At 60.3% G+C, this 27,310-nt stretch overlaps 1 protein-coding gene across 1 annotated transcript; it reads left to right on the forward strand.

The window, feature by feature from the left end:
* Positions 1 to 27,310, forward strand: ALDH4A1 (aldehyde dehydrogenase 4 family member A1). The gene is made up of 15 exons (XM_058718893.1): positions 1 to 139; positions 9,044 to 9,137; positions 9,712 to 9,804; positions 14,427 to 14,474; positions 15,282 to 15,437; positions 16,904 to 17,053; positions 17,134 to 17,208; positions 18,254 to 18,441; positions 20,769 to 20,842; positions 22,198 to 22,394; positions 22,568 to 22,615; positions 23,450 to 23,602; positions 24,254 to 24,375; positions 25,168 to 25,286; positions 25,952 to 27,310. The coding sequence occupies exons 1-15, from the start codon at positions 78 to 80 to the stop codon at positions 26,062 to 26,064; spliced, it is 1,692 nt and encodes a 563-aa protein (XP_058574876.1). The 5' UTR covers positions 1 to 77; the 3' UTR covers positions 26,065 to 27,310.

Genomic DNA, 27,310 nt, shown 5'->3' on the forward strand with positions numbered 1-27,310 from the left:
TGCGCTCCGGGCGGGGCTCCACCTTCTGGCCGCGCCCGGGGCGCGCCGTGAGCGGACAGCCGCGCCGCGCGCTCGAGATGCTGCCGCTGTGCCCCGCGCTCCGCCGCGCCCTGCAGGCCCGCCCCTGGAGGGGGCCCGGGTGAGTGCTCACCTCCCTGCCGGACCCCCGCCACGGTCCCGCGGGTCCCCCGGCTGGGGGTCGCTTCCTCTGGCGCCCCGCCCCGCACCCAGGCCTTCCTCCCGCTGCGACCCCCACCGTCTCTTGCCTTCCGCGAGGGGGGACTCCCTCCTGGCTCCCACGCTCTGCTCGGAAAGTCGCCTCCTTCGCGCTCGTCTTTCTCCTAATGCTGGACCCACCGCCGAAGTGCGCCTCGATTTTTCGCACAGCGCTTCTCAGCTCCCCACCCTTGGTCTCACATTCAGGATCCACCTCTGGGTTTCCCTGAGTCTCCTCTGTCCTTTCCACTGGGACGTCTACTCTCTTTCCCGCCCCTCCCCCTTTTCAAGTTAATTACCGGGAGTGAAAGGGACTCTTCCTTCTGATAGGTGGAATAGTAATACTTACGGAGTTCGTATAATGTATCAGACGCTGACTAAGGAAGACCATACATGCAAAGTGCCCGAACGGTGCCTGGCACTTAGTGCCCAGTTCTTATTAGTCATGATCGTCGTTTATTACTCTCAATTAAAACTGTGCGGTAGATATTCCAGATTACAGGTGAAGAAACCCACGTGTAGTTTCAAGGTGGATCAGCCCTGGAAACTTCCAGGCTGTGGAGTTGGATTCTTGGACCCGTGCCCACTCAACGAATGACAGATGTTCTTAGAGCCCCTTCCTCTTCTGGGCTAGACAGGGTGTGTGTGTATTGGGGGTGGGGGGTGGGGAGGGATAGGTAGGACACAGACCCTGTCCCAGAGGGGCCCAGTCTGATGGACAGGTGTTTCTCTGGGCCTCCCTTTCAGAGCTGGGTAGCCCCCACCCCCAATTTGAGTTTTGTTTGCCTGACCCCTAGGACTGTGACCAGCCATGTCTCCTCTGCTGAGCTATGCCCTTTCTGAGTTAATCAGTGTCCCAAGGGATGGCACGGGGGTGCCCTGGACATGGGTCAGTTTCAACACAGCTGTGTGTCCTTTGTGGGTGGGGGCTCGATAGGTAAGGGCACAGGAAAGGCACATTCCTCTCCCAAGCCAAGATTGGGGGCTGCACTTGTCACACTTGCCCCTTTGTGGGCTTCTCCCTGCGCTCTGACACCCACTCCCCTCCCCGCAGACCTTACACGGAAGCTCCATATGTTCCTGTATTTACCGAGTACCCATCATGTGCGGATGTTGTGCTAAACACTGGAAGAGAAGGGTACCCCTGAGATTTGCATGTGGACTTTTCAGTTTAACGGCGGGGTTGGGGGTGGCGGGAGGAGGGCTTAGCCATAAAAAGCTCTAATATCTGGTAGAAAGCAATCTATATTCTTTTAAAAAAAAAAAGCTTATAATAGTAATATTTCTCAAGCGATCGAGTGCCACAGACCTATGGTGCTGTCGCTAATAAGCACTGTATTATCCCCGTTTTTACAGAAGGGAAACTTATTTTCCAGTTGAGGCGAATGGAAGACCAAATTCGCAGTCAGACTCCAGATTCATGCTCCTAATTACAGAGCTTCCAGAATGGAGGAAAAGCATTTTGCAATCAGATCTGAAGAGTTAGGTTAACCTCTCTCGGTAGAGCAGCTGGCCCGGTGCCCTAGACCCTAGGGTTTCTCAACCTTGGCACCATTCACATTTCGAGCTGGGTAATCCTGGGTTGCGGGGGCTGTGCAGCGTTCCTGGCTTCTACTCACTGGACACCATTAGCACCCCGCGGTTGTGACAGTAGAAACATGTCAGACATCGCTGATTGTCACCTAGGGCAGAAGTGCACCCAGCGGAGAGCCATTACTTTGGAAAAACAGGTTTGACGTTTGGCCACTTTGTCATTTATTCAGTGACTATTTAGCTAACACGTGTCCGTTGTAAAACGTGCAGATAAAGCAGAAAAGGGTACACACGTCACTTGGAATGTCACCACACAGAGGTAACCACTGTCATCATTTTAATACCCTTTAAAAAAATTTTATTTATTTATTTTGAGAGAGAGAACGGGGGAGGGGCAGAGAGAGAGCATCCCAAGCAGGCTCTGCACTGTCTGCACGGAGCCCGATGGCAGGGCTCGAACTCACAAACTGTGAGATCATGGCCTGAGCTGAAAGCCAAGAGTCGGACCTCAATGTACTGAGCCACCCAGGCGCCCCTAATATCCTTTGAAGTTTCCGTGAATATATATTTTTTAAAAAAGAAGAAAACCCACAGTATACACGTGGGCTCACCTGCAAATCCATTTTTGTAGTTGACTTTTTTATTTCATGGACTTGTCTACCTTACCGTCCCCAGGGCCTCATAGTGTGTCTGGCACCTGGGAAGCCCCGAGCAAACATTTGGTGAAGAAATGATGTTCACAGCCCTTCTTGCCAGTAGGTACTTACTACAACTGGACTTGAGCCAGGGATGGCCCAGGGATAGCCACTAACGGCAATAGCTGCCATTGGCCTTCTGTGTGGATTATTTTACTGAGCTCATCGGGAGCCTATGAGGTAGGCGTCACTATTCCCATTTCACGGATTAAACAACTGAGGCCCTTGGAAATTAAGGAAAATTTGTCTAAGGCCTTAAGCTAGTACACCAGACCCCCCGGTTGACTGCCTCCTGTCTCCTTTGGCCCTGACCTCCTGCTTTTTTTCTCTACTTCATTGACTCTAGGGGGGATGTCCTCGGTGATGTCTTTGCAAATTCTTGTTGGAAAGAGTCAAGATACATATTTATGTTTATATACAAATTTAATAAACAAAAGAACTATCTTGGGCGCATAGCAGGCTTACAACGAATGTTATTTTGTCCATTACTCTTGTACCAGACCTTGCTGGGTGCAAAGGGTGCAGAGATGACCCCCCTGCTCCCCAGCAGGGATGGGTGGGCTGGAATTGGCCACAGTCCTGTTCCCTGCCGGAGTCCCGGGTCACTTTGGACTCCTCTCAGCCCACCTGCCTGTTTAATTTTCAGAATTTCAAGCCTCCCCAGTGTTTGTCCCGCCTGCCTGCCCCCCGGGATGGGCACAGGCCGGCACATCCCACCGTCCCCTGGACGTACTCTGCTCCCTCAGTCCCCTAAGCAGAGGCCAGGCAGCACCTCTTGCCTGGAATGTTTCCCCCACCCCCAGCCCCCATGGTGAACCCACACTCACCCAGCACTTTGCACCCTTGGCAAGGCAGCTCTCCTTTGGCCCCTCAGTGCCCTGTCTGTAAAATGGGGATAATCCGATCAGCCGTGTAGCAGAAGGATTGGACGCGATGTGACAGGTAGGTTGCTGGGGTCTGGTACCCCTGACGTAAGTGACTTAGTGAGGGAATAAATAGAGCCTGCAGTGATCCCAATACTTGCTTCAGAGGTTGTTAAAAGTCCCCACCCGGGCTGTCATCACAGGCATACCTTGAGCACTTGCTTCTGGTACCCAGCACCCGGCCTGGCATACGGTCGGTGCGGAACACTTGCTCTTGGGATGGACCAGAGGACGGCATGGGGCAGATTCCGACTTCACCTCTCAGTAGCTCTGTGGTCCTGGGCGGGTTGTTCAGCCTCTCTGTGCTGCCTCGTGTCCCCAAGTGGTAAATAAAGGTAAATAATAGGAGCCACCTCATAGGATTGCCCTGGAGATGAAATGAATTCATACACGAAAACCACTCTGAAGAGTGTCTGCTCCTAGAGAACATTGCTTTAAGTATTATTTTTGATCGCCTGCCCCACCAGTGGGGTCGTCTGAGTGGTCGTCTTTGATCAGGGACATTCAGACAAGGGGGTCCCAGCACCACGAGGATGGTGGGGGGCGGAGTGAGCCTTCCCTTTATGCTCATTCATTATCCTGAGGCAAAACCCGTTCTGTTGGGACTGACCCTGCTCACCCCAGGGGAAGGGGCAGACACCTGCCCATCTTGGGGGGGTGTCTTACCCCCCCCCCCCCCCGACCCTTCCTTTCCTGGTAGACATGTCATGGAGCGGATGGCCCTGGGCTGAGCTGTCCGCATCCGTGGACAGCAAGCCACCGCCTGCCTCTCTCCTCAGGTGGGAAGTGCTGGGCGGGAAGAGGACGCACCTGTCCCCTCGGCCCCACTGCTCAGGGGCCTCTGACAGGCTCAGGGTCAGGGAGTTGTGACCAGAGCCATGCACCGCACAGTAATCTCAGAAGGTCAGTCTGCTCCTCTGTGATGATAATGATGGTGATGATCATGGTGCCTTCTTCATGCACTCGCAGCTTGGACTCGGGACATCATCACTGAGCATAGTGCCAGGCAAGCTGTAAGTGCTTAATAAATATTCCTTGATGTTCCCGGGCAATAAAGTGGAAACAGCTCAGCCTGGGCCTGATTGCCGCTCCCTTCTGGACCTGCCCTGGGGCCCCCGCACTTTCTCTCTGCTTACCTCTCTGCTCCAGGCCCCTCATCTTGGCGATAAGGAGGATTGGCCTTATCAGGTCCCAGATACCAGCCGGGAAAGTCTGGAAGCTGAATGAAGCAACGCTAGTTTCCTTTCTGCTCCTCTCCTGGGCCTTGGTCACCCCTGGCCCTAGTCACTGGGGACCTGCATCCAGCCCCCAGGCGTTAGCAGAAGAGCTAACTGGGATGGGAGTCCTGTCCTGGGGGTCTGGTGTTGTCCTGGGGGCCTGGTGTCCTTCTGACAACACCTGGGTGTTCATTGTTGTTGTTTTCCTCCCTCTTTTCTGCTTGATGAATCTGACAAAAGGTTTACCAGTGTGTCCTTTGCGTCCTAGGCAGTGTGGCCGGTGGTGAGCCGAGTGGGTGCAGGCCGGCCTGGGGGAGACGACACCGTCAGTGGTGCCCTGGGAAGAGCGTGGGGGCTTTGAGATGGCCCGACAGGGCCCCGTCCAGGCGCTGTGAGGGTAGCCTCCCAAGCAGAGGGGACTCCAGAGAAGACCTGGGTGGCCCACGAAGTGGGCGGGGGTGGGGGGGGGGGTCGGGTGGTGATGGGAAGTGAGTCTGGAGGCCTCAGTAAGGATTCTGATTTTTTTGTTGTGGAAGAAACGAGAAGCCATGGAGTGGTTTTGGGCGGAGTGCTTGCTCTCTCTGTGTGTGATCAAGTTTTCATGTTTAAACTAACTCTGGCCTGTGTTGGAGAGTTGCTTGGGGACAGTGGAGCAGCTTGGCCATTGCAGGCATGCAGTCCAGGTCCGAGGGTGCCCTGGGACCAGGGTGGAGGCCGAGGGTGACCTGGGAGCTCGGGCCCTACACTTCTGAACCTCAGTGTTCCCCTCTGTAAAGTTCTGGGGTTGCACTGGCTGACCCAAAGCTCTGTCCAGTTCTGTTGCAGACCATGTGTTGGTGGTGTGACCTTTTTTTTTTTTTAATTTTTTTAAAAGAGTTTGTTTTGAGAGAGAGAGAGAGAGAGCTCATGAGCAGGGGAAGGGCAGAGAGACAGAGGGAGAGAGAGAGAGAATCCCAAATAGGCTCCGTGCTGTCAGCACCTGACACGGGGCTGGAACCCAGGAATTGTGAGATTGTGACCTGAGCCAAAACCAAGAGTCAAATGCTTAACCGACCAAGCCACCCAGGTGCCCCAGTGTTGTGACCTTTTTAGCTCAGATCCTGGTACTTGCAGAGGGTGGAGAGGGGCAGCTTGAGCTCAGAGGCCCAGGTCATGAGCAGAACGGGCACCCAGGTTGTTAGGGGTCCCTGAGTCAAGTTCAGACTAAGTGGCAGGGCCGAGAGCTGCTCTGACAAAGGCAGGCTGGCTTCACCTTTGCATCCCAGAGCCAGGCACCTGGTAAGTGCTCAGAAAATGCATGATGAGTAAATAGGCAAGTTTTGTTGCCCTTATCTGAGTTGTCTCTTGGCCCTTGCTGTGTAGAATGTGTGCTCGTGACTAAGGAATGCAGTCCTGCCTCCTACGGCCTCGAAGGGCCTCGAAGGGCCTCGAAGATCCTCACCAGAGGCTCCAGGCCCTGTGAGTGATTCTTCTTTGCCTTCCCTGGAGCCCAGGAAGGGTACTCCTGTTCATCCCAACTGGCCCAGGAGCCAAAATCAAAGGGGTGGGTGGTTTTGTCAGGTGTCTTTGGGTTATTTCTGGCTATCGTGGACTCAGGCTGATCTTTCAGTTCTGTTCCCCACATTCGGACTGATGGGCAGCTGGGCCACGGCCTGGAGACTTGCCAGGCATAGAGGAAGCCCTGGAGAAAGTGATCCTGTGGTCACAGTGGGCCTCTGCCCTGGGGAAGGTAGAGAGAGGCCTGGGAGGGAACAGGTGCCGGAGGGCTGGTAGCTACCGCACTCTGCATTTTAAGCTGGATGGAATGTGGTGTTAAATTTATTGCAGCAGTACTTACTGAGAACCCCCAGGGTTAGCCCCTGATTGTGGTGACCTTGGGGGTGTTTGACAGCCAATTTGCCTTTGAACACCTGGCCTGGTGCAGTAACATATATAGAATGTGCTACTATATATAACATAGTAAAATAATATATAGAGAGAGTATGTCACTGTATATAACATAGTAAAAAAATACATAGAATAAGTTACTATATATAACATAGCAAAAAATATACATAGACTATGTTACTATATAAAACATAGTAAAATACATAGATACTTTTTAAACGGAACTTTAATTTGTGACCCTGAGATCAAGTGTCATGCGCCCTACGGACTGAGCCCGCCAGGCTCTCCTGGTGCAGTAACGTTCTAGAAGACAATTTTCTGGGGCGCCTGGGTGGCTCAGTCAGTTGAGCGTCTGACTTCGGCTCAGGTCATGATCTCCTGGTTCACGGGTTCGCGCCCCGCGTCGGGCTGTGTGCTGACGGCTCGGAGATCAGAGCCTGCTTCGGATTCCGTGTCTCCGTCTCTCCCCGCCCCTCCCCTGCTTGCTCTGTTGCTCTCTCTCAAAAATAGACATTAAAAACGGTTTTAGAAGGCGGTTTTCTTAGAGCTACAAAGCAGGAGGGTGAGGAGAGGCCAGCACTTTTCAACCTCACGCTGACCCTGCGGGGCACGTGGCCTCGACCCCATCTCTCAGGCGGGGAGTCCGAGGCCTGCCGAGTTTGGAATAACAGGCTGATGTCGCGAAGCGCGTCTGGGTTGCGGTCCCAGATTTGTCTGCTTCCAGAGCTGCGCTTTTTGGCACCCCCTGGGAGCTGGGGTCCAGGCTGGGGTTGGGGCGCGCACCTCCAGGCCCCCAGCCCACACTCCTCCTGGCGGCACCCTGGCTGCCAGAGGAGGTGGCGGGATCTGATTGGCTGATCGGTGGTGGTGGTTGCTGCTTCCGAGGCCCGGAGAGATGCTGCTGGAACCTTCCAGAGGGCCCCAGACGCACACGCTGCCCCCCGCTTTCCCGACTGGTGTTGAGGCTCGTGGCTGCCGCCATTTTCCAGCCTCTCCGTTCTCCACCCCCCACAGCAGGCAGAGGGGGTCTGTGTGGACTCTGACTTCTCATCCAGCACATCTGTAGTTGCTGTCTCCCGAGCTCTCCATCGTAACCCCAGGGGGTGGTGGGAGGTTTCTGCCTCTGGTTAGGGGCGGGGCGGGGCCTGAGGAACGTGACACGCCTCCTTGGGTGTGGGGGGTGCTGCGGGGGGGGGGGGGGGGAGGTGAGGAGGGAGGAGGCCTGAGCTCACTTTGCCGTTAGGCAAAATCTTGGGCAACCGGGCCCTGCCCTCCTTCCTCCGGGACGGCACAGGCCCCTCTCAGCTCTTCCTGTCGTGCTTCCTGCTCCTGGCCTTTGTACTTGCTTTCCCCTGGGCCTGGAATGTTCTTCCCAGCCCTTCTCAGAGCCCAGATGGCCCTCAGAAGGACACCTCCTCAGAGAGGCCCTCCCTGACCACCCTGGCTAGGGCCGCCCTGCCCTTCTCCTTGCTCGTTCTCACATCCCCTCTGTCATCACAGTGTCGCTCGTCCGTGGCCCTCACTGAAGGTCGGCTGCGTGTAGCCCGAGGCCTTGCTGTCTAGGCCACCACTCTATCTCCAGTGTTTGGAGCAGTGTCAGGGACACAGCAGGTGCCCTGGAACCTTGTGGAGTGAAGGAAGGGCTGGCCCGCGTGGCCCCTGGCTTTGTGTTCTTCCTCTGGGTCTTCCAGACTGGTCCTTGAGCCAGACCCTTCCCAGGGAGAAAGGATGGATGAAAGTGCCCCCAGCACTCACAGGCCGAGGGCCCCTGTGGCCTGGAGGAGTCCTCCAGCTGGTGCTCCAGCTCTGGAATGAATGACCTCAAGTCCTGGCTCTTCCCCATCTGTCCCCCACCCTTCCAGTCCCAGACACGTTAGGGGGGGTCGTCACTAGTGGTCACCCGTCTGTGGGGTCATAAGGTTCAAGGCTCAGTAGGGTCTCCAGGCCAAGGAAGTTTTGAAACTCGGCACCCTGGACTCAGACCCTGAGCCCCCCAACCAGCCCTCCCTGTGGCTGCGAGCTGAGCTCGGGGCGCTCCTCCAAGGGCACGACCCACATCTTGGATGTTCTCGCCCACCCGGAGCTCAGCGCCTCGTGCCGAGAGAATCCCAGCTGGGTCGCGTTCTGATGAGACTGCGCTCTGGGCCGGGCTGCCTTCTCGGGCTGGGGAAAGCAGTAACCCGGGGCCGTTTGGGAAAGGGGCTGTATCGTGGGGAAGCCCAGGGAGAGTCAGCCCTCCCCGTGGGTGCAAAACGCTGAGAAGGGGTTTTGCGTCGATTACACCTCAGACAGCCGTGTGAGTTTGTATGGTTGTTCTCAGCGGATGTGGAGACCGGCCCGGAGGAGGCGGGTCACGTGCCCAGGGGCACACACTGGCAGGTCCGGGACTAGAGCTTGGATTTTGGACCCCAGGGCCAGTTCTCCCCCCATCCCCTGGCTCTGTACTCGCTCTGGATTTTGGGATTCTGGGCCAGCCCAGGATGCCCCTCCCCGCTGTTGGAGGTCGAGGGGCTGGGTCTGGCAGTGGCCACCACTGACCCGTCTGCCTCTGTCCCCTGCCCTTGCACCCCAGGCTGCGGTGGAGGCACACCCCCTCCCTGACGGTGGCCAATGAACCCGTCCTGGCATTCACGCAGGGCAGCCCTGAGAGAGATGCGCTGGAGAAGGTAAGGGGTGGGTGGGGACACCCAGTGGGGGTAGGGAGGGAGCGGGGACAGCCTTGGGCAGCCCCCCCAGGATCCCTTTCCGTGCCTCCAGTCACCACCCCCTTCTGCACCTGCCCCCAGCCTGGGAAGGAGACCAGGTCTGGGACAGCCGTGCGACTGGAGGACCGGAGAGGCTGGGAGCAGCAGGGTGTGGCCCGGGGCCACCTGGGGGCTCAGTCCAGGTCGGGGGTTGTAAGCCCACAGGTGTTGTATGCTTAAAGACATTCTCCCACTAATTGCCAGGATTTTAAAAATGGTGAGATTTCCCATACGTTTCAGATACGGTTTTCTGATCTTTTTATAACGGGAAGACCGTCAACATTGGCCTCCCCTTCCCTCAGGACAGCAGGGGACAGTGGCCAGGGGCTGAGTCCTGCTGTCCCCCGAGGGGAGCAGACGCTCCCTGCCCTCAGACCCGGGCCCCTTCTCATACCCGTTCTGGCCGGGCAGCTGTGTCTGCGGACTCCGTGCCGGGCTCGTGGGTGGGGCAGGGAGGGGAGGTGGGTGCCCATCCGCTGTGTCGTCCTCTCCCCAGGCCTTGAAGGACCTGAAGGGCCGGACGGAAGCCATCCCGTGTGTGGTGGGGGACGAAGAGGTGTGGACCTCGGACGTACGGTACCAGGTGTCGGTGAGTCTGGCGCGCGGGTGGGGCGTCTCCCCGAGTCTGGGGTCTGGCCGTCAGGCAATACACCAGCTGCTGACACAGCGTCGCCGCCTGCAAAGGGCTGTCTGGTCCACTCCCAGATTTTGAATTCCGTGCACCGATAGCTCACTGCCCAAAGCCGCCTTGGAAGTATAGTCATAAAAGGTGCCAACCTCATGCCCGCCGAGATGGAGTGAAACCTGTGACTGCCACCCGCTTCGCCGTCTTCTTTAGAAAAGTCGACCACCTAGAGAGTAGGAAGGAAGGACAGAACGTCAGAACTGGGGTGATCCCTCCAAAGAAGGGACAGTCACCCAGGCCCTGGCCTCTGTTTTGGAACCTGCTGCTCTAGCAGAAGACGAGCTCATCTGAGGTGAGCACCCGGGGCCTGGCCACGTGTCGCCGCCTCCTAGAAGCCCTCCTGCTGGAGCCAGGCTCCCTCTAGAGGCGCATCTGAGAGGCCCTGTCGTGTCTCCACATGATAGATTCATTCACACCCTATTTCTTTCTTTCCTTTTCTGTTTTTTTTTTTTTTTTAATGTCTATTTTTTTTTGAGAGAGAGAGCGCACAAGTGGGGGAGGAGGAGAGATAGAGAGAGAGAGAGAGAGAGAGAGAGAGAGAGAGAGAGAGGGACAGAGGATCCGAACCGGGCTCTGTGCCGACAGCAGCGAGCCTGATGCGGGGCTTGAACTCACGAGGCTTGAGATCATGACCTGAGCCGAAGTCGGACGCTCAGCCGGCAGCCACCAAGGCACCCTCACACCCTATTTCTAGGGAAGAGTTGGAGGCAGTGTATTGACTCACATACAGTGCGGTAGGATAATCTCGCTGTGACCTCCTGGCCGCAAAGTGAGAACCGTGGCGCCCTAGGTGTGGCAGACGGCCCAGGCTTGCCTTGAGGCCTTCCAGTGACCCCAGGAAGAGAACATCACTCACGCTAGTCAGGGTGTTCTTGAAATCCACCTGCACGATGGGAGAAGCCATTCCCGATACGGGGCCGGAGAGAATTTCTCCCAAGGGTGGTGGGAGGACATGGTGATGTGAGAAGCAGGGTCCCCACGGGAGTCTCCCATCGCATGCGCGGTGTTTCACGGGGCCGCCGTCTTGCGCCCTGTCCTTTGGTGCCGGCTGAGGACATCCTCACGGCCCAGTGCCTGGGGGTGCCAAGGGGCCACCCTGCAGGCCCGTGTCTGCTGCTGGGGGAGCTTTTCCATCTGGGGCTCAGGGTGCAAACTGACACCTGTGGCTTTTTTCCCCCATCTCCTCACGATGGGGAGATTTTGGGTACAGACTCCCATGTCCGGCTTCTCTGGGGGGTGGGAAGATGTGGCCGCACAAGGCTGGCATTCCTGCTGGGCACCACAGTGCTAGAACGCGGCAGTGGGCGGCTCTCTGGGGGCCCTGTTCCCCCCCCCCCAACCCCCCACCCCCCAGTCTCCACTCCCACGCACGATGCCAGCCCTCTCCACTCACCGCTTTTGTGTCTCTGGCCCCAGCGGGAGGCCGGCCGGCCGGCCTGCTAGTCCCTCAGGCACCTGCCTGAGTGCTTCCCTCAGCGGAGCTTTTGCGAGACGCGGGATAGCCGTAAGGCAGCCTGCTCTTCCTAAGAAGTGCCAGAGGCCTGTGGTCTGTGCTGAGGGCTGAGAAGTGTCCCCTGCACCTGTGCCCCACCTGTCTGTCGGGTCAAAGGTAGGAGTGACCTGCTTTTGTGACCGTTGGGGGTCTTGGCCAGGATTGGGAGTTTGCAGCACATCCCCATGAGGGAGCCTGAGGGCGAGCCCCTGGCAGAGGACCCGCCCCATCCCTTCTTATGCCTTGTGTGGCCATGACCCTTTGTAGCTCAGAAAGGCTTAAAGCAAATACCCACCTCAGCTATGGAAAAAAAAAAAAAAAAAGTGTGTGTGTGTGCATGTGTGTGTATACACAGATACGTGTTTTGAAACTCTGTGCAAACAGGCATACGTGGGGCTTCTAGCTTCGTGCAGTCCAACCGGTTGCAACATGAGGGCCTTGGAATGCAGACGAGGCGGCTTTCTCTGTGGCCGAATTAGCCAGAAATCTGCCTCAGCCCTTCTTTCTAGCAGAGCACTTGTAAGTCGTGGTAATAAAATCCCGCCAGCCACCCACGCCTTCTCGGGCCCAGGCCCTGGGCAGATGGCTCCGCCCTCTCGGAGCCGCCCTGGGGGACAGCAGGATGGCACATGGGTCAACGAGGAAAGAGACGTGAGTTCCAGCTGGTGAGGGACCGTGGGAGGCACAGGTGCCACGCCGGCGACGCGGGGGCCACGTGGGGCTGGGCGGTCGGAGGCCTCTTTGGAGTGGTGGCCGCTGAGTCGAGCCCCAAGGATGAGGTTGGGTAGGGGCTCACTGCCGGGCAGAGGGGTCCTCGGGCAGAGTCCCGCAGGTGGGGACAGGCCCAGTGCGCCACAGAGAGGAAGCCAGGGGGGCCGGGGACGCGGGGCCCCACAGAGAGAAGGAGAGGTCGTTGGCGGTGACTTTCTGAGGTTCTTGTCGGCTGTGGTGAAGGAACCTATTCTGGGAGTGCTGGGGAGTCCCTGGAGGGGGGTTAAGGAGGGCGAGACTTTCCAGAAGAGCCCTGTCGCTTGTCACAAGAGTATGCTTTCTAGTTTCGGGGCAGCAGAGTAAAAAAGCGAGGGCTTGGCAGAAGGTGTGAGGCTGGACGTAGGCCCACGCATGTCCAGGGCTCATGGGCGGCTGGGGAGTTTGTGGTGGGAAGGAGAGTAGACAGCCGGGATTGAGCCAGGATGGAGGAAGCTGTCAGAGAGCCGGGAACCAAGCCCCGGGGACGCCAGCCCCAGGCGGACCAGTGTGGTGCCTGCCTCCGCGGAGGGTCTGTGCCCGGACACGGGAGCTCCTTGCCTGCCCCCACGGTGCTGGCTGGTGGCCGCCTTTGAAACCGTGTGGCCCCACTCCTTGAGGCTGCTGAAGGGGGCACCTGACCCCAGCTGGGCCAGTCGGGTCTTGACCTCCCCGCGCCTCAGTCTTCTTGTGTGTAAAATGGGGGTTCCATGTAGGGTCATTGTCAAGTGCACAGCACCCGCGTGCAGGAGGCCGCGTCAGCTGTGACGGTGCCTCTCCCTGTCCCTTAAGTGGAACCTGTAGCTAGTTTGTCAAAAAAGAGAGAAAAAAAAAGGGCCCCAGGGGCAGGCCTGGGAATCCTTCACCTGATGTGCAGAGGCTTCCCCCTGACCAGCCCTGGTCCTCACGCAGGTGTAGTGTGGGCTTTGTGTCATGTCACATGTGCCCGGACAGCCACGCTGTGCCCAGCCCGCGACTGAGTCCTGGCCACAGGCAAGAAAGATCCCGAGGCGTCCACACAGCATCTTCCGTTATCCCTGGTGGATTTCTCCAGAGCGAGGCTTAGGGGCTAACTGTAGGCTAAGCCCCGTGATGACACCTGCTTGGGGTTTATAGAGCCAGGAACTGGCGTATACTTTGGACGGACCAGGAAACTCCTAGATCTGTAATTTCGGGGAGAGTAAAGGGCTGTACCCTTTCGCAGATGGGGGAGGGAGGCATGTTGTGGCTCTGTCCAGATGGAATCCTGAGCAGGCTGTGCAGGGGTGAGGGAGGAGACCCTAGGCCCCCGCTTTGAGGGTTCCGAGGATGGCTCGGGGCGGGAGTCGCCCACAGGAGGCGTCCGGAGTCCCCACTGCTGGATCAGCGGCCAGAGGGCGTGATACCTGGAGCCCTGGGAGCACAACTTGGGATCGGTCAGTTTGCCCGGCCCCTCAGGGCTGTGCCAGGTGCCAGCCGAGAGTGGCTGAGTTGAAACGTCAGCATGCATATGCGGCTGGTGGCTGCCACATTAGACAGGAAAGCCCCAAAGGGCCCATCGGGCGACGGGTGGGTGGCAGAAGTGTTGATAATTGTGGCATAAAGAAGTGAAACGTCTCCCTGCTGCGTTGCTTACGCTCGCACGCGGCCCTGCCGGGTTCCGTGTGTAAATATTTGTTGAGGGTCTTCCCTTCGAGATGAGTGTCTCTGGGTCCCGTGCAAGCGGCTGGAGAAGCGGTTGCTCTGTCCCCTGGGCACTTGGGGCACAGCAGAAATCCTGAGCGATTCTCAACTCCCGTGTCTCGTTTGGGGGCCTCCCATGGTGGCATCACCCCTTCCTGAGCCGCAGCCGTGTGCCATGCCTGCTCCGGAAGCGTTTTCGCCTGTGAGCTCATTTGGCCCCCCCTCCCCATGCCGTGAGGCGGGGGGGTCCCCCTTTCCCACATGGGGAGACCTGGAAAGGGGGACTCAGCTTACATATGGCCCCCAGCTAGCGGGTGGCAGAGCTGGGATGCGATCCCGTGTCTGTCTGACCACGAAGTCCACGCTTTCCCTGAGGCTGTGCAGTCCCTGCCTTTCTCGGGACCATGAACCTTCTGGAGTGGGAACCATCTCCCTCACCGAACAGCAGGTGCTCCGTAACCCCCAAGTGAGAGAGATCAGTGTGGGGATTGGAGGGGATTGGAGGGAAGAGAGTGAGCGTGCTGACGGCTGTTGCCTAGAAAGCGAGCTCTGAGCCCGGCCATGTCCCCACCCGTCCTGGCACCTCCCTCCTGGGCAGGGACCTCACTCTTCTCTCGTCTTTCAGCCCTTCAACCATGGACACAAGGTGGCCAAGTTCTGCTATGCAGACAAGGTGAGTCTGGGTGGGGGACTGTCCCCGTGTTGCCCTGCTGGCTGCTGACATGCTGTCCGTCGCTTCTTCCCTCTCTGGCCGTGGGGGGGCGGAGTCTTTCACAAGGCCAGGCCCGCTGTGGTTAACTTGAGCCAGAGGAGAGCTGTGTGGGCCAAGGCTGATGTCCCCTCACATGCCTGTGGCCGTGAGGCAGCCTGGCTTTTGAGGGAGAGTAGAGTCTTCAAGGCTGAGTCGGAGAAATTGGAGACGCCCTGGATGGAAAGCCAGACAGAGGCTCGGCATCATGGAGGGCCGGCGAGAAGGGCTGGGGTGCCCTGTGGCAGGGGGTCTAGGAGCCAGCGTTCAGGCGGCCGGGGACAGTTGCCATCAGGGATGCCGGTAGCAAGTGAATATCTCAGGCTGGGGTTCTGGCCGAGCAAGGGCAAGGCCAGGCGCCTGACCTTGAGGGCTGGAGGCTCTAGCTGGTGGGTTTGGGGGCCCCTGGAATAAGGGGAGGCCCTGATGAGACCACAAGAGAAAGTGGTACAGGTTTGACCATGGAGGGACTTGGTGCTGACCTACCCTGAGAGGTCCCTCAGACCTCCAGATGGTGGCAGGACTGGCTCTGAGCCTTGGCTGGGCCAGCAGGTGATGGGACACCACGTCTGGAGCTGTTGGGGGTGGGGGGGAGTTGTGGTGGGCAGCACTGAGGGCCAAGGAAGCCACAGGTCCTTGGAGAATGAATGATCCCCAATCTCCTCTCTCGCCCATCCCCCTGGAGCCCTTCCTGTTCTAGGAGGCAGCTCCCAACCTTTTCCTTTTCGTTAGGCCCTACTCAACAGAGCCATCGAGGCCGCTTTGGCTGCCAGGAAAGAGTGGGACCTGAAGCCTGTTGCAGACCGGGCCCAGATCTTCCTGAAGGCCGCAGATATGCTGAGCGGGCCTCGCAGGGCTGAGGTCCTGGCCAAGACCATGGTGGGACAGGTGAGGTGCCCATGGGCACAGCCGGGGTGGGGTGTGGGAGGCGGTCATACTCCCTCCGATGCAGCACACGTCAGCCAAGCAGCTTCTGGGTACCAGGACGTGCTGTGCCTGCTGGAGCCAGAGGATGTCCTTGAGGTCCCGTCCAGCCCTCCAGCCTCAGTCAGACCTCCGCGGCCCTCGGAGTGGTCTCTCTGACACCTCCAGGCAGTCCCTCCAGCCTTCCACACCACGAGGGTCTCTCCGTCACCAACCGTCACGTCCCAAGTCCTGCGCACGGCACTCAGGGCCCCTTGTTTCCGGCCTCTGTCCAGCTCCCTGGCCGCTCTGCCCTTCCCCGCCAGGCCATCCTGCCCAGGAGGCCGCCAGCCTGGACTTAGCGAGATCCCTGGGCCCTGCAGGCATCCCGTCTCCCTGCCTCTGCCCGGTGTCCTGCCTGGAATGCCCACTCTTCTGTGCCCTGTGGACTCTTCTGTTGAGATCCAGCCCAGAAACCACCTCCTCCGTGGGGCTTCGAGACTCTTCTCTGTCCAGAAAGATGAGCCCCACCTCTGTGGTCCTGTAGCACGCTGTGTGTGCATCAGTACGGCTCAGATCGCACTGGGTGTAATGAGTTGTGTGTTTGTCACCCCTTTACAAGCCTTTTGGAGACAGCGATCCCGGTTAACTGTTCTCCGTCTTCCTGGGCTACACACAGCATCTCTCTGGAGTCACAGAAGCTCCTGATAGGCTTTTTTCGGTTGAGTGCACGTTGAGCCAGAGTAGCATCAGCAGCTCAAAGTTGGGAAGGGAGCCGAGGGCGAAGGGTTAATGTCACCCTCCCCAGCAGCGAGCCTTAGGCATTTGGGGCGGCCACCCCACTGCCCCCATGCCTGCTCACTGTCCTGTGGCGAGAGCGCCCTCTGCCGCACGGAGGTGGTATGACCACTCCTCACCAGCGAAGTGCCTCCGGATTCTCAGCAGCCCCTGGTGGGGGTGGCATCGTGGGCTCCCCAGCGTCCCGGGTGAGCCACGCTTGGGCAGGGAGAGGCGCACACAGTCTGCCACCAGATGAAGGTGCTTTATTTGACTAACGACTCTGGCGCTTGTAGGAAGCGTGGCTGCCTCGTAGAGCCAGGGCCAGCGCACCGTGGCTTCTGTAGCTCCAGGTCCCAAGCGGGATGACAGCTGCCAGTGACCGTGTGTGCCAAGGAGGGGCTGCCCTGATCCGGAAGAGCCCCATGTTGCAGCCCATGAGGCCCTCCCCCACCCCTGGGACGTTTGCCATCAGGAGGAACGGGCAGCATAAGCAGACGTTTGCCTCCCGCTTCTTGGTCCAGATGCCCCTGACGGGGGCACATCCTCACCCCGGGGGGAAGGAGCTGCCAGCACTGTGGGCATGACGTCACCGTGGGCACACGGTCGGTCTTGGAAAGGGGCCGTCGGGAGGCACGTCTGCGGCCGCTGACCCCCGGCCGTCCTGCACGCAGGGTAAGACGGTGATTCAGGCGGAGATCGACGCGGCGGCTGAGCTCATCGACTTCTTCCGGTTCAATGCCAAGTTTGCCGTGGAGCTGGAGGGTCAGCAGCCCCTCAGCGTGCCGCCCAGCACCAACAGCGTCGTGTACCGGGGGCTGGAGGTACCCTCGGGTGGCGGGGCGGGTGGGAGCCTGCTGGAAGCCTTGAGCCTGGCCTCACCGCACCCCCCCTCCCACCCCAGGGCTTCGTGGCGGCCATCTCTCCCTTTAACTTCACGGCGATCGGCGGCAACCTGGCGGGGGCGCCAGCCTTGATGGTGAGTGAGATGTGGGCAGCGGGCGGGCACGGGGCTGCTGGCTCTCTGTCTCATCTCAGCCAACGAAAGGGGCCCAGCCCTGGTCGTGGGAGATGCCCAGAAGGCAGAGGCAGTGTGGGCCCGTGGAAAGACTTTGGGGCCAGAGACTGGTTTGGACCCCAGCTTTGCCCTGCTCCGGGGGACCCCAGGCCAGTCCCCTGAACTTCTTTGAGGCAGTTTCCTCCTCCTCCAAGTGGAGATCTAGGAAAGCCCACGTATAATAGGGTTGTGATGAGCGAGCGAAGCCGCACACGGGTCACGTCTGGCCTGGTGCGGGCTCCGTATGTGGAGAACGTTGATGGTGAGGACACATCGCTTTTGAGTGCCTGCTGTGTACTCTCTGATTTATCTGTCAGATCTAGGAAACGGTGACGCAGATGAGGATTCAGAGTCCCTGGCTCTCCTGCCCTTGCCAGGGTGGAGGCAGCCGTCCCCCTCATGAGCTCCTGCTGAATGGGGCTGATGCCCCCCTGCCTTTGGAGGTGGCTCGAGGGAGGGCTGACGATGGCGGGGCCTGGGCCCCACGTGGGGCGGCTGGCTGATCTTGAGGATGGTCCTGCCCCAGGCTGTCCTTGTGCATCCGCACCCAGACAGACACGCACACGCCCAGGCGCCCACGTGTCTTCACCCAGGACACGTGTAGAGACAGCCCTGTGAGCGCTTGCCCGGCCACACCCAGTGAGTGCCCAGTGTCATGGAAACACCCAGAACAGACCTGCCTGAGGGGTGCTGGCAGGACCAGTCTGTACAGGCTTCCAGAGGAAGAGTGGCCTTGGCCAGAGTGCGGGGGGCGGGCAGGGCGGGGTGTGGTCTCACTGACTTAGGGCTTTTAGAGCACCGTGTCCGACACCTGGAGGAGGAGTGGGGTCCTGTAGGGGACGTGCTGGCCTGCCCCGGGGGCCTGGCGGTTCCAGGTGAGGGATGGCCGTGCTTCGGGATGGGATGGGATGGGAGTCGGGGCTGGTGACCCCTGGCCTTGTGACTCGTCACCGTGTCTCCCGGGCAGGGCAACGTGGTCCTGTGGAAGCCCAGTGACACGGCCATGCTGGCCAGCTCTGCTGTCTACCGCATCCTCCGGGAGGCTGGCCTGCCCCCCAATATCATCCAGTTTGTGCCGGCTGACGGGCCCACGTTTGGGGACACTGTCACCAGCTCAGAGCACCTCTGCGGCATCAACTTCACAGGCAGCGTGCCGTAAGTCCCCGGGTTGGGGCGGGCCGGGTGGCGTGGGGACGTTTGCCAAGCGGCCGCCTCACGACCTCAGTGCGGGAGCTGGCGGTCGGGCACTGACCATACCCACTCTTGCTGTTTGGCCACCGGTGGCCCACGTCACCTCTCTGAGCCTCCATTTCTTGACCTGTTCACCAGGAATGATGGTCCCTACCTTGTAGAGTCATCGTGAGGGTCCGGTGAGTTAGCAAAGAGGAAGAGCTTCACAGGCAGGATGCAGCCTACGGATGTTTGGTGACGCTGAGTTTGATGCCACTGCTGTCACTGGGAGGGGCACAGGGAGCTTGGAATGAATTGGAGGAGGAGAGTCAGGAAGGCTTCTCGGAGGAGGATGCACCTAAGCAGAGGAGACGGCTGAGCAGAGAGCGGGGAGGGAGAGTGTTGTAGGAGAGGGAGCAGCACATGCCGGGCCTCCAGGCCAGAGCCCCTGCGCCTTGCGAGGTGGTGGTTCCCTGTGGCTTGGAGCTTAGAGTTCCGGGGCCGAGGTGAGCGAGGGCAGACAGGAAGTGGTTCGATCGTGACTCCTCACTTACTCACCGGCAGGTGTATGTCCCGCGAACAGGTGGATGGACAAGTCCTGCCTTTCGGGAGGTTTAGTCCCGTGGCTGTGAGGCCCTGAGAGCCCGCCGGGGTGTCCGCACTTCATCCCGAAGGTGACGGGAGCCACAGGAAGCTTTACACGCAGGGGTGTGCATTAAGCAGCTTGGTTTCGAGCAAAGATTGCAAATGGTAGTTCTCCAGCTGGACGTGGGAAGTGGCTCTGTTCTCTTTGACTCCTTATCAAGATGGATCATCCTGGCACAGTTGGGGCAGTTTCATGCAAAAGTCCAGTTGAGATTTCAAGCTTCTTTTGGGAACCTGAGCCCTCTGGGCCTCCGTGTCCCCCGTGGCACCCCCTGGCTGGAGGTGGGGTCCGGGTGCTCTGTGGTCCCTGTCACCCTCACCAGGCCCTGGCTGTCTGCATACTTGGTCATCCGTTCCCAGCCTGGCCCTGCTGGGCCCCTGCGTTCGCAGCCTCCGTCCTAGATGATCGCTTCGACTGCCCTGTGCGCAAGTCGCTGGCGGCCAGAAGCGGGAGACCAGCGAGGAGGCTGTCCGCGTGTCTGCATCTAGGGAGGGACAGCAGACGCCTGACCAGAGTAGAGACGGGAGGAATGGATCCCAGAGAGCAAGTGGCAGGGAGATGCGGTCACTTGTCCGAGGACTCGGATCGGCGGAGGAGGGCTGTGTGTGGGAACGTCCGGGCTCTGGCAGAGGGGGCCCAGAGGGCACCGAGGTGGGCGCCTGGAGGGCTTGGGTGAAAGTGACGAATCGCATGCCGGTCGCTTGGAGTTTGAGGTGCCCGAGGGTCATTTGAGTGGAGATGTCGGGGTCGGCACTGGGGTCCTTCCAGGTGTCCCTGGGGACACCTGCGGTGGCTTCCAGTCTCCCTTCCCCGGCCTCAGGCTCCCCTACCCCCCTTCCGGCTAGGGTTTGCCGGGTGTGGTGGCGGCGTGAGAATTGCTGAGGAGGACCGTTTTCCGAAAAGACCCGCTCTGCCAGTGCGGGCCCTACGGGTCCCTGCCTATTAGCGGGCGGAGCGGGCCTGGCCCCCATTTGCCATGCTCTGACGAGCAGCGGGCTTAAAGGTAGGAAAGTCATAAATTAGTATTAGCTACTGTGTCGCAGGCTCCCTGGTGATTAGCATTTTTATTGTTTTGTGGTGCTGAGGTTGGTCACACTTGGATCTTGGGGAGGAGGTGGGGGCCTGAGCTCTCTCTCCCAGGGCGCTCCTTGGTTTGGCCTCTAGAGCCCCGGGCGCTGGGCTGGGGGCGCCTCTCCCGGACCATGGTGGCGTCTGGCCCCCCACCGGGCACCTGAAGCGCGGCTGCGCTGACCTGAGCACTTGACCCACATTAGAGCTGCCACGGAACAGCTCTGCCGGGTGGGTTGTTCGCTCCCGTGCCCGGGCGGGGTGCACGGTTTGAGGCTCAGAGAGGTCGAGTAATGAGTGTCAGGTCACGTGGCCACGAGCGTCTGAGGCAGGACCCCCGCGCAACCTTCCCTGCGTCTTCTTGCCGCCAGGCCTGCCGTTGCTGCCTCCCCGTGGGCCCCAGACGTCACCTTTCTCCAGGTGTCTCACCTGCCCCCGCCTACTCAGTTCCCTGCCCCCCTCGCTGGGACCCCTGCCCCCGCCCGCTAGGCTTTTGGGTCTCTTCCTGTGGTGGTGCCTACTCCCCACCCCCCAAGGCCCTCGCTGTCTCAGTGACCTCAGCTGGCTTCCTAAGCCTTGCACTCCCCTCTGGTTTCAGCACCTTCAAACACCTGTGGAGGCAGGTGGCCCAGAACCTGGACCGGTTCCGCACCTTCCCACGCCTGGCTGGAGGTAAGGGCCCCTCTCCTGGCACCCTCCCCTGTGGCCCCAGGGACCCTCCCCTGGCCGTCATGAAGGAGGAAGAGGAAGAGGCAGAGGTGAGGCCCCCATAGGTGGGGCAGCCCTGTGGAAGCTGAGAAGTGAGGGGCTTAGGGGTGGAGCCTCAGCTGTGCTAGATCCAGGGGGTCGCACCAAGGACTTTGGCCTCCGAATGAGCATTTTTCCATCCATCCATCCATCCATCCATCCATCCATCCATCCATCCTTTCATTCATTCGTCATTCAGCAAATAAAATGTTTAGCATCTACGTAGGCATTTCTGGAGACCAGGGACGTGTGACGGCAAGAGACACAGACCCAGCCCTCAGGAACTCGTGTTCCGGGAATGGAGGCAGATAGTGGACGCACAGATGGTGACGTTGGGCTGTGACGAGAGCAGCGCAGAATTCGAGGAGGGAAAGAGGGGGTGTGCGGAGGCCCCAGGGCCGTCCAAGGCAGCGCGGGGGCTGGTGGTTCAGCATTCTTGCTCCTGAGCTGGTCCGAGCTCCGATGGCGGGGGGGGGGTGGGGGGGGGGCGGTCAGGGAAGGTGCACCCTCAGCCGGCTGTGGCATCTGTACCCCAGTGCCGCCCTTTATAAGGTGGGGAGCAGGGAGCTGTCCACGGTTTTCTCTTCTCTGCCTCCTTCCCACTGTGCCCTGAGGGAGAGACAGGCTCTGACTGGAGCTCACGACCCAGAGATCAAGAGTCTCAGGTGCTATCCGCTGAGCCAGCCAGACGCGTCTTCAGTTTTCCTGTCTTTAAAATGGGAACGATAACGGTGGGGGGAGTGGGGCTGTCGTGAAGCTTTAGTGAGACAGAGCAGAAAGTGCTTTGAGCAGAGCCTGGCGGGTGCTTAGTGCCTCTGACGGGAGCTGCCGTTAGCTGATGTGGGAGGAAGCCGGGGCCTGGAGGCCGAGGAGCCTGGGGAAGGGTGTCGCTGCCGTGGGTAGGGAAGAGGGGCCAGCCCTCGGGGCCGACGTGGAGTGGACCCCTCTCCTCTCGCTGGGCTGGGGAGTTGGCAAGGTGCAAAGCAAGCCGTGCCCACTTCTGGGAGTAGATTGGCTCCTGGGAGCCTGGGATTCCGGTTCTGTTTCTGCCTCGATGGTGGGCGGCACCCCTGCCGCAGCCTCAGTTTCCTCAGCCGTGGAGCGGGACAGGGGCCTGGCTCGCCGGCTTCCGGGATGATGTCCGGCCGTGGCCCTGCCTTCTCCCGAGCCCGTCCGCTGGGTGTCGGGGCTGGGCGCACCTGCGGACAGGTGCAGGCGCCACGGCGGGTGCCCTGCTGCCGAGAGGCCTGCGCTCCACCCGCGCCCCCTCCCCCCTGCAGAGTGTGGCGGGAAGAACTTCCACTTCGTGCACCGCTCGGCCGACGTGGACAGCGTGGTGAGCGGGACCCTGCGCTCGGCCTTCGAGTATGGCGGCCAGAAGTGCTCCGCCTGCTCCCGCCTCTACGTGCCTCAGTCGCTGTGGCCGCAGATCAAAGGGCGGCTGCTGGAGGAGCACGGCAGGATCAAAGTGGGCAACGTGAGTGGCGCTTCATCCCCGCCGCGGCCCAGCGGGTGGCTGATGGGATTGGAGGCTCCCGCGCTGTGGCTTTGGCGGTGGCAGGCCTGGGATGCGCGGGGAGGGGGCTCCCTTTGTCTCCGGCCTGCAGTGACTCGGTGACTCTTGTCTTCCGGTGCCTCCCTTGCCTCCAGCCAGCAGAGGATTTTGGGACCTTCTTCTCTGCAGTGATCGATGCCAAGGTACGGGCACGGAGCAGGCGTTCCCGGGGGGGCTGAGCCCTGGCCTGGGTGGGAGAGGGAGGAGACGCAGGGCTCTTGACTGGGGGGGGGGGGGGGGGGGGGGGCGCGACCCGGCCTCACTGCTGCAGGCAAGGCCCACGGTCCGACAGCTCCACAGACACGCCCGCCCTGAGCTTGAAAAAGGCAGAAATGTCCGCCACCGGAGAACTTGCTTCCCACACACCCTGCAACCAGGCTCGATGAGTCGCCCCCTGGTTCGACTCGTGCATGAGCCCAAACACACGTGCACTCGTACGTGCCTGTCTGCGAGCACATTCGTGATCTTGGTGTGCAGGCGTGCGTGCAAGTCACCCACATAGACATCCACGTCCATGTGCACGAAGGTGTGCACGTATCTCCAACAGAAACAGATACACCTGTGTGCACGCGTGCGCGTTCGTGCGTGTGTTCACACGTGCGCAGGTGCACGTCAATCCGCATTCGTAAATGTACACGTCACGGGCAGGTGTATTTACGCACGTACCTAAACGTGAAGACGCGCGGCCTCGCGTAGGTGTGTGCGTGTGTTACTGTGCGCGTTGTGTTTCTGTAGGTGTAGTTGTGGCTCTACCACACACACATTCTCACAAACGCTCTCACACGCGTGTGCACGTCGGCCCTTGTCTCTGCCGTGACTCCGCCGGATCCTGGCTTTTGCCTTCTTCCCATCTCCCCCCTCCGGTTTCAGAATTTGGGCCCTTTGGGGTGTGTTGGGGACACTGCTGCTTGTCGTCACCTCCGGCCGGTCTGTGACACCCCTCCTCCCCCCCCCCCCCCCCCCATCCCCAACCCCAGTCCTTCGGCCGCATCAAGAAGTGGCTGGAGCACGCCCACTCCTCGCCCAGCCTCACCGTCCTGGCCGGGGGCAAGTGCGACGACTCCGTGGGCTACTTCGTGGAACCCTGCATCGTTGAGAGCAAGGACCCACGGGAGCCCATCATGAAGGAGGTGACTGGGGCGTAGAGAACAGTCTCCCACCCGAGCACAGCGCACGTGGGGCCCTTGCACGTGGGTTTCTTCTCGCGATATTATCCCATTTCACAGACAGGAATGTGAGGTAGGTCCCGGAAAGGGAGTGTCTCAGTCCCCGGGAGAGCGGGGCCAGGCCCACTGACCCCAGATCCAGTGCTCTGTCCTTGACACCGCTGACCCTGCTGGTGTCCTAGCACTCCTGCCGTTCGCGGCCACCGAGCTGCTGTCGTGACCTTAACGGCGAACACTTACAGACTCTTAACTCTGGGCACCTGTCTGAGAGGAGGGGCCGTTCCCATTCCCGTGTTACAGATGACCGACGGAGGCGGAGGAGTCAAGGCACTCGCCCAGGATGGCAGCGCAGGGGCGGTGGAGGGGACAGGGGTGGCTGGCCAGGAGGGCCAGCAAGCTCCCTCGGGTCCTTTGCCAGGTCAGGGTGGGGCGGGCAGGGCACGGCAGAGTGTTGCCGTCTCCTGAGGGAGCCCAGCGGCAGACGCCTGGCTCTTCGTGCAGGTGCGGAGCTGTGGGCCGAGCCCCGGGGACTGGGGAGAGGCAGAGGCCAGAGCAGGGGGACGGGGGCGGCGGGGGTGGGGGGGTGTCTGACCCCGGGGCTTCCTTCCGTCTCAGGAGATCTTCGGGCCCGTGCTGACCGTGTACGTCTACCCGGACGACAAGTACAAGGAGACGCTGCGGCTGGTCGACAGCACCAGCAGCTACGGCCTCACGGGGGCAGTGTTCGCCCAGGATAAGTGAGTGGCGGCCGCCCTTCCGCTCTTGGCCTGGTGTCCTGCCCCCGCCACCCCACGAGCGCCCTCCTGGACTTGGATCCTTGAAATAACGCCACCCCTTCCCCTCACCTCAGCCCTGACCGGCAGGCAGGCCTCCCCAGCAGGGGTACAAGACTCTTTTCTGAAATGTAGATTCTGGGGTCCCCTTATTGGGGGCGTGGCTGGGGAATCCGTGCTTTTGACCGGCTCCCCTGGGTCTGATGGGGCCCCACTGAGGGTCCTTGCCTCAGGCTGCAGAGCAGAAGAATTGGGCTCAGGGGCCAGGAGCATACTGCCTTATCTCGCAGAGGCCATGTTTGAGCCCGGGGGCCAAGGCGCCAAGCCTGAGTCTTGGCTTTTCCTTCCTCCGTGGCGCCAGCTGCCGCCCTGCCTGTCTCTAAGAGCATGGAGTTGGGATTGGAAGCTGGGATCAGGGTGGCGGTCTGGAGGTTCCCCAAGCTCCCGGTGGGGGAGGGGGGGAGGCAGGACAACTGGACCAGGGTGGGCCGCTCGCACGCAGCCTGACCTCCTGGTCAGCTCGTGCAGCAGCCCCGTGAGGGAGGCCATGCTAACCACTTTCCAGAAGAGGCTCAGAGGCTCTAAGACGCTGCCCGAGGGCCCTCAGCTACTGGCTGGGCCGTGTCATGGGCCCGAGCTCGGCCTAGTGCTTCAGCTGGGCGGCCGGTGTGGGCTGGGCTGCATGGTGGAGGAGGTCGGACCTGGGGCTGGCGGGAGGGGAGCCGGCTGGCCTTTTATCACTGTCCTGCCTTGTAGGGATGTTGTCCAGGAGGCCACCACGATGCTGAGGAACGCCGCCGGCAACTTCTACATCAACGACAAGTCCACTGGCTCGGTGGTGGGCCAGCAGCCCTTTGGGGGGGCCCGAGCCTCTGGTGAGTGGGTCCCCCTTTCCAGAGGGGAGGCGAGTTCCTGGCAGGAGACCTCGATCGCCTCATCTCAAGGGTGTTCAGAGTAATAGGAAGCATTGTGGGTGAGGCGCTGGGCTGTCTTCTTCCCATTTTACAGAGGAGTAAATTGAGGCACAGGGAGGGGAAGTGACTTGTTCGAGGGCGCATGGCTGGGAGGTTGGTGGAGCTGGCATTTTGGTTCCAACACCCACACCTCTTACCACCATGCTCCGGTCACTTCAGCGTCCTCGTTTTGCAGTTGGGGAAACCGAAACTCAGCGTGGGCTGGCACTTGCCCCAGGTCCCAGCCGCCCTGTGGCACAGCCCAGGCCAGGCCCCGGGGCTCCTGGCTCCCAGCGCGGTGCTCTCTCCACAGTGCTCCCAGACACTCCTTGCAGGTGGGGCACACAGACCCGGGGAGCGTGGGCCTCCTGTGCTCACTGGTTCCGGCCTCCCCTGACCTCGGGCTCCGTGTGCTGCACGGATGCGCTCGGGAAACCTTGGCCCTGTGAACACGTCTCATTTTAGTTCAGCTGCTTGTTGCCTGTGCCGGTGTCCCCGTTGTTCCGTCAACTCTTCCCCGCCCCCTTTCCCTTCCGCCCGGAGCTGTTGTGTCTTTTCAGAGAACAACGGAGCTATCTGTTCCACAGGAACCAATGACAAGCCGGGAGGGCCCCACTACGTCCTGCGGTGGACGTCGCCCCAGGTCATCAAGGAGACCCACGAGCCTCTGGGGGATTGGCGCTACTCATACATGCAGTGAGCCCCGCTTCGCACCTTTGCCGTCCACCTGTCCGTCCAGACGGCTGATCGGTGCACACCGGCCCCACTCCAGCCCCTTCAACTCGCTCCCCGTGGGACGGCCCCCTTCCCAGGGCCAAGGCCTGTCCCCCCACCCCCACCCCACACCGGCCCACATCCTGGCCTGTCCCACCCTGCAGGGGCAGGTGCGGGCTCTAGTTTGAGACCATGCTGGGGAGGAACAGGGCCACTCCCCCGTCTCACTAGCTGTGCTAGAACTTCTGTCTGGTAGGTCTGACCTGGTGCCCTGTCAGTTCTTTGCCTCTCTTTTCCGGCCCGCTGGCTCAGGGACCTGGGGAACGGCAGTAACGGAGCTCCCGGGATCCTCTGGGGGAAAAGGAGGCAGCTCTGGGACCCTTGGCAAGCCTCAGCATCCACAGGGACTCCTGGCCTTGGCCTCGGCTCCTCCGGCTCTCCAGGATTCAGTGTGACCCAGGGTGGCCTGCAGGGCACAGAGGACACCAGCTGGCCTTGCCCTCTTGGGTCTGGGCCGCCCACCGTCCTCACTAGCTGTCCTAGCCAGCGGGTACTTCTGCCTGACCATATGCCTTAGACACCCGTGTGCCTTTCTCCAGGGTCCCTGTGTTCTTTGGAGGCCATGCGATTTCCTGGCAGTCTCTATGTGGTGGGCCTAGGGTTCCCCCTCAGGAACTCAGTCTCCACTGGCCGAGGTAGAACAGGCCCAGGGAGACTTTGCTGCCCCCTTCTTCTGACCCGAGAGCCAGCCTTGAGTTCCCGTCCAGCCTGGGCTGGGATTGCCTGTAGAACCTTCCCTCCTTCGCACAGAAGTGGCTCCAGGTGGCCTGGGCCCTAGTGGCCCCTTCTTTGATGCAGCCAGTAGGTGGACATTCACCAAAACCTGCGAGTTGCATTGCAGGTGGCCGGGGATTAGTAAGGGGTGACTTTGGAGGACAGTTCCCAGGGGACCCTAAGAGTGCTGGCCCTCCCTCAAGGACAGCCGGCCTGGAGTCCCCCATGGGGCTGGCCCCAAGCACCATGGTTCTACACTGGCCCACGGTCAGGGTATGATGCTACCCAGGCGTCCTTCCACGTTGCTGTTTCCTTCTAAGTTCCGCGTTGTTCCCTGGAGAGGCCAGGGCAGTCTGCTGGGGAGACGTGCTGGAGATGTTCCCGGTTCCACCGATTCTACACTGTGAGGGGGCAATGAGATTCGTTCTGATGCCACCCAATAAATGCTTGTTACTTAA

This window comes from Neofelis nebulosa, chromosome 2 (genome assembly GCF_028018385.1).
Source record: "Neofelis nebulosa isolate mNeoNeb1 chromosome 2, mNeoNeb1.pri, whole genome shotgun sequence".
Taxonomy (NCBI): Eukaryota; Metazoa; Chordata; class Mammalia; order Carnivora; family Felidae; genus Neofelis; species Neofelis nebulosa.

Bases quoted from the DNA above. Each gene is read 5' to 3' on its own strand.
- ALDH4A1 (XM_058718893.1), top strand. From the start codon at position 78: ATGCTGCCGCTGTGCCCCGCGCTCCGCCGCGCCCTGCAGGCCCGCCCC. The intron at 9,805-14,426 runs GTGAGTCTGGCG...CTCGTCTTTCAG, and splicing joins ACGTACGGTACCAGGTGTCG to CCCTTCAACCATGGACACAA. The intron at 17,054-17,133 runs GTACCCTCGGGT...CTCCCACCCCAG, and splicing joins TCGTGTACCGGGGGCTGGAG to GGCTTCGTGGCGGCCATCTC.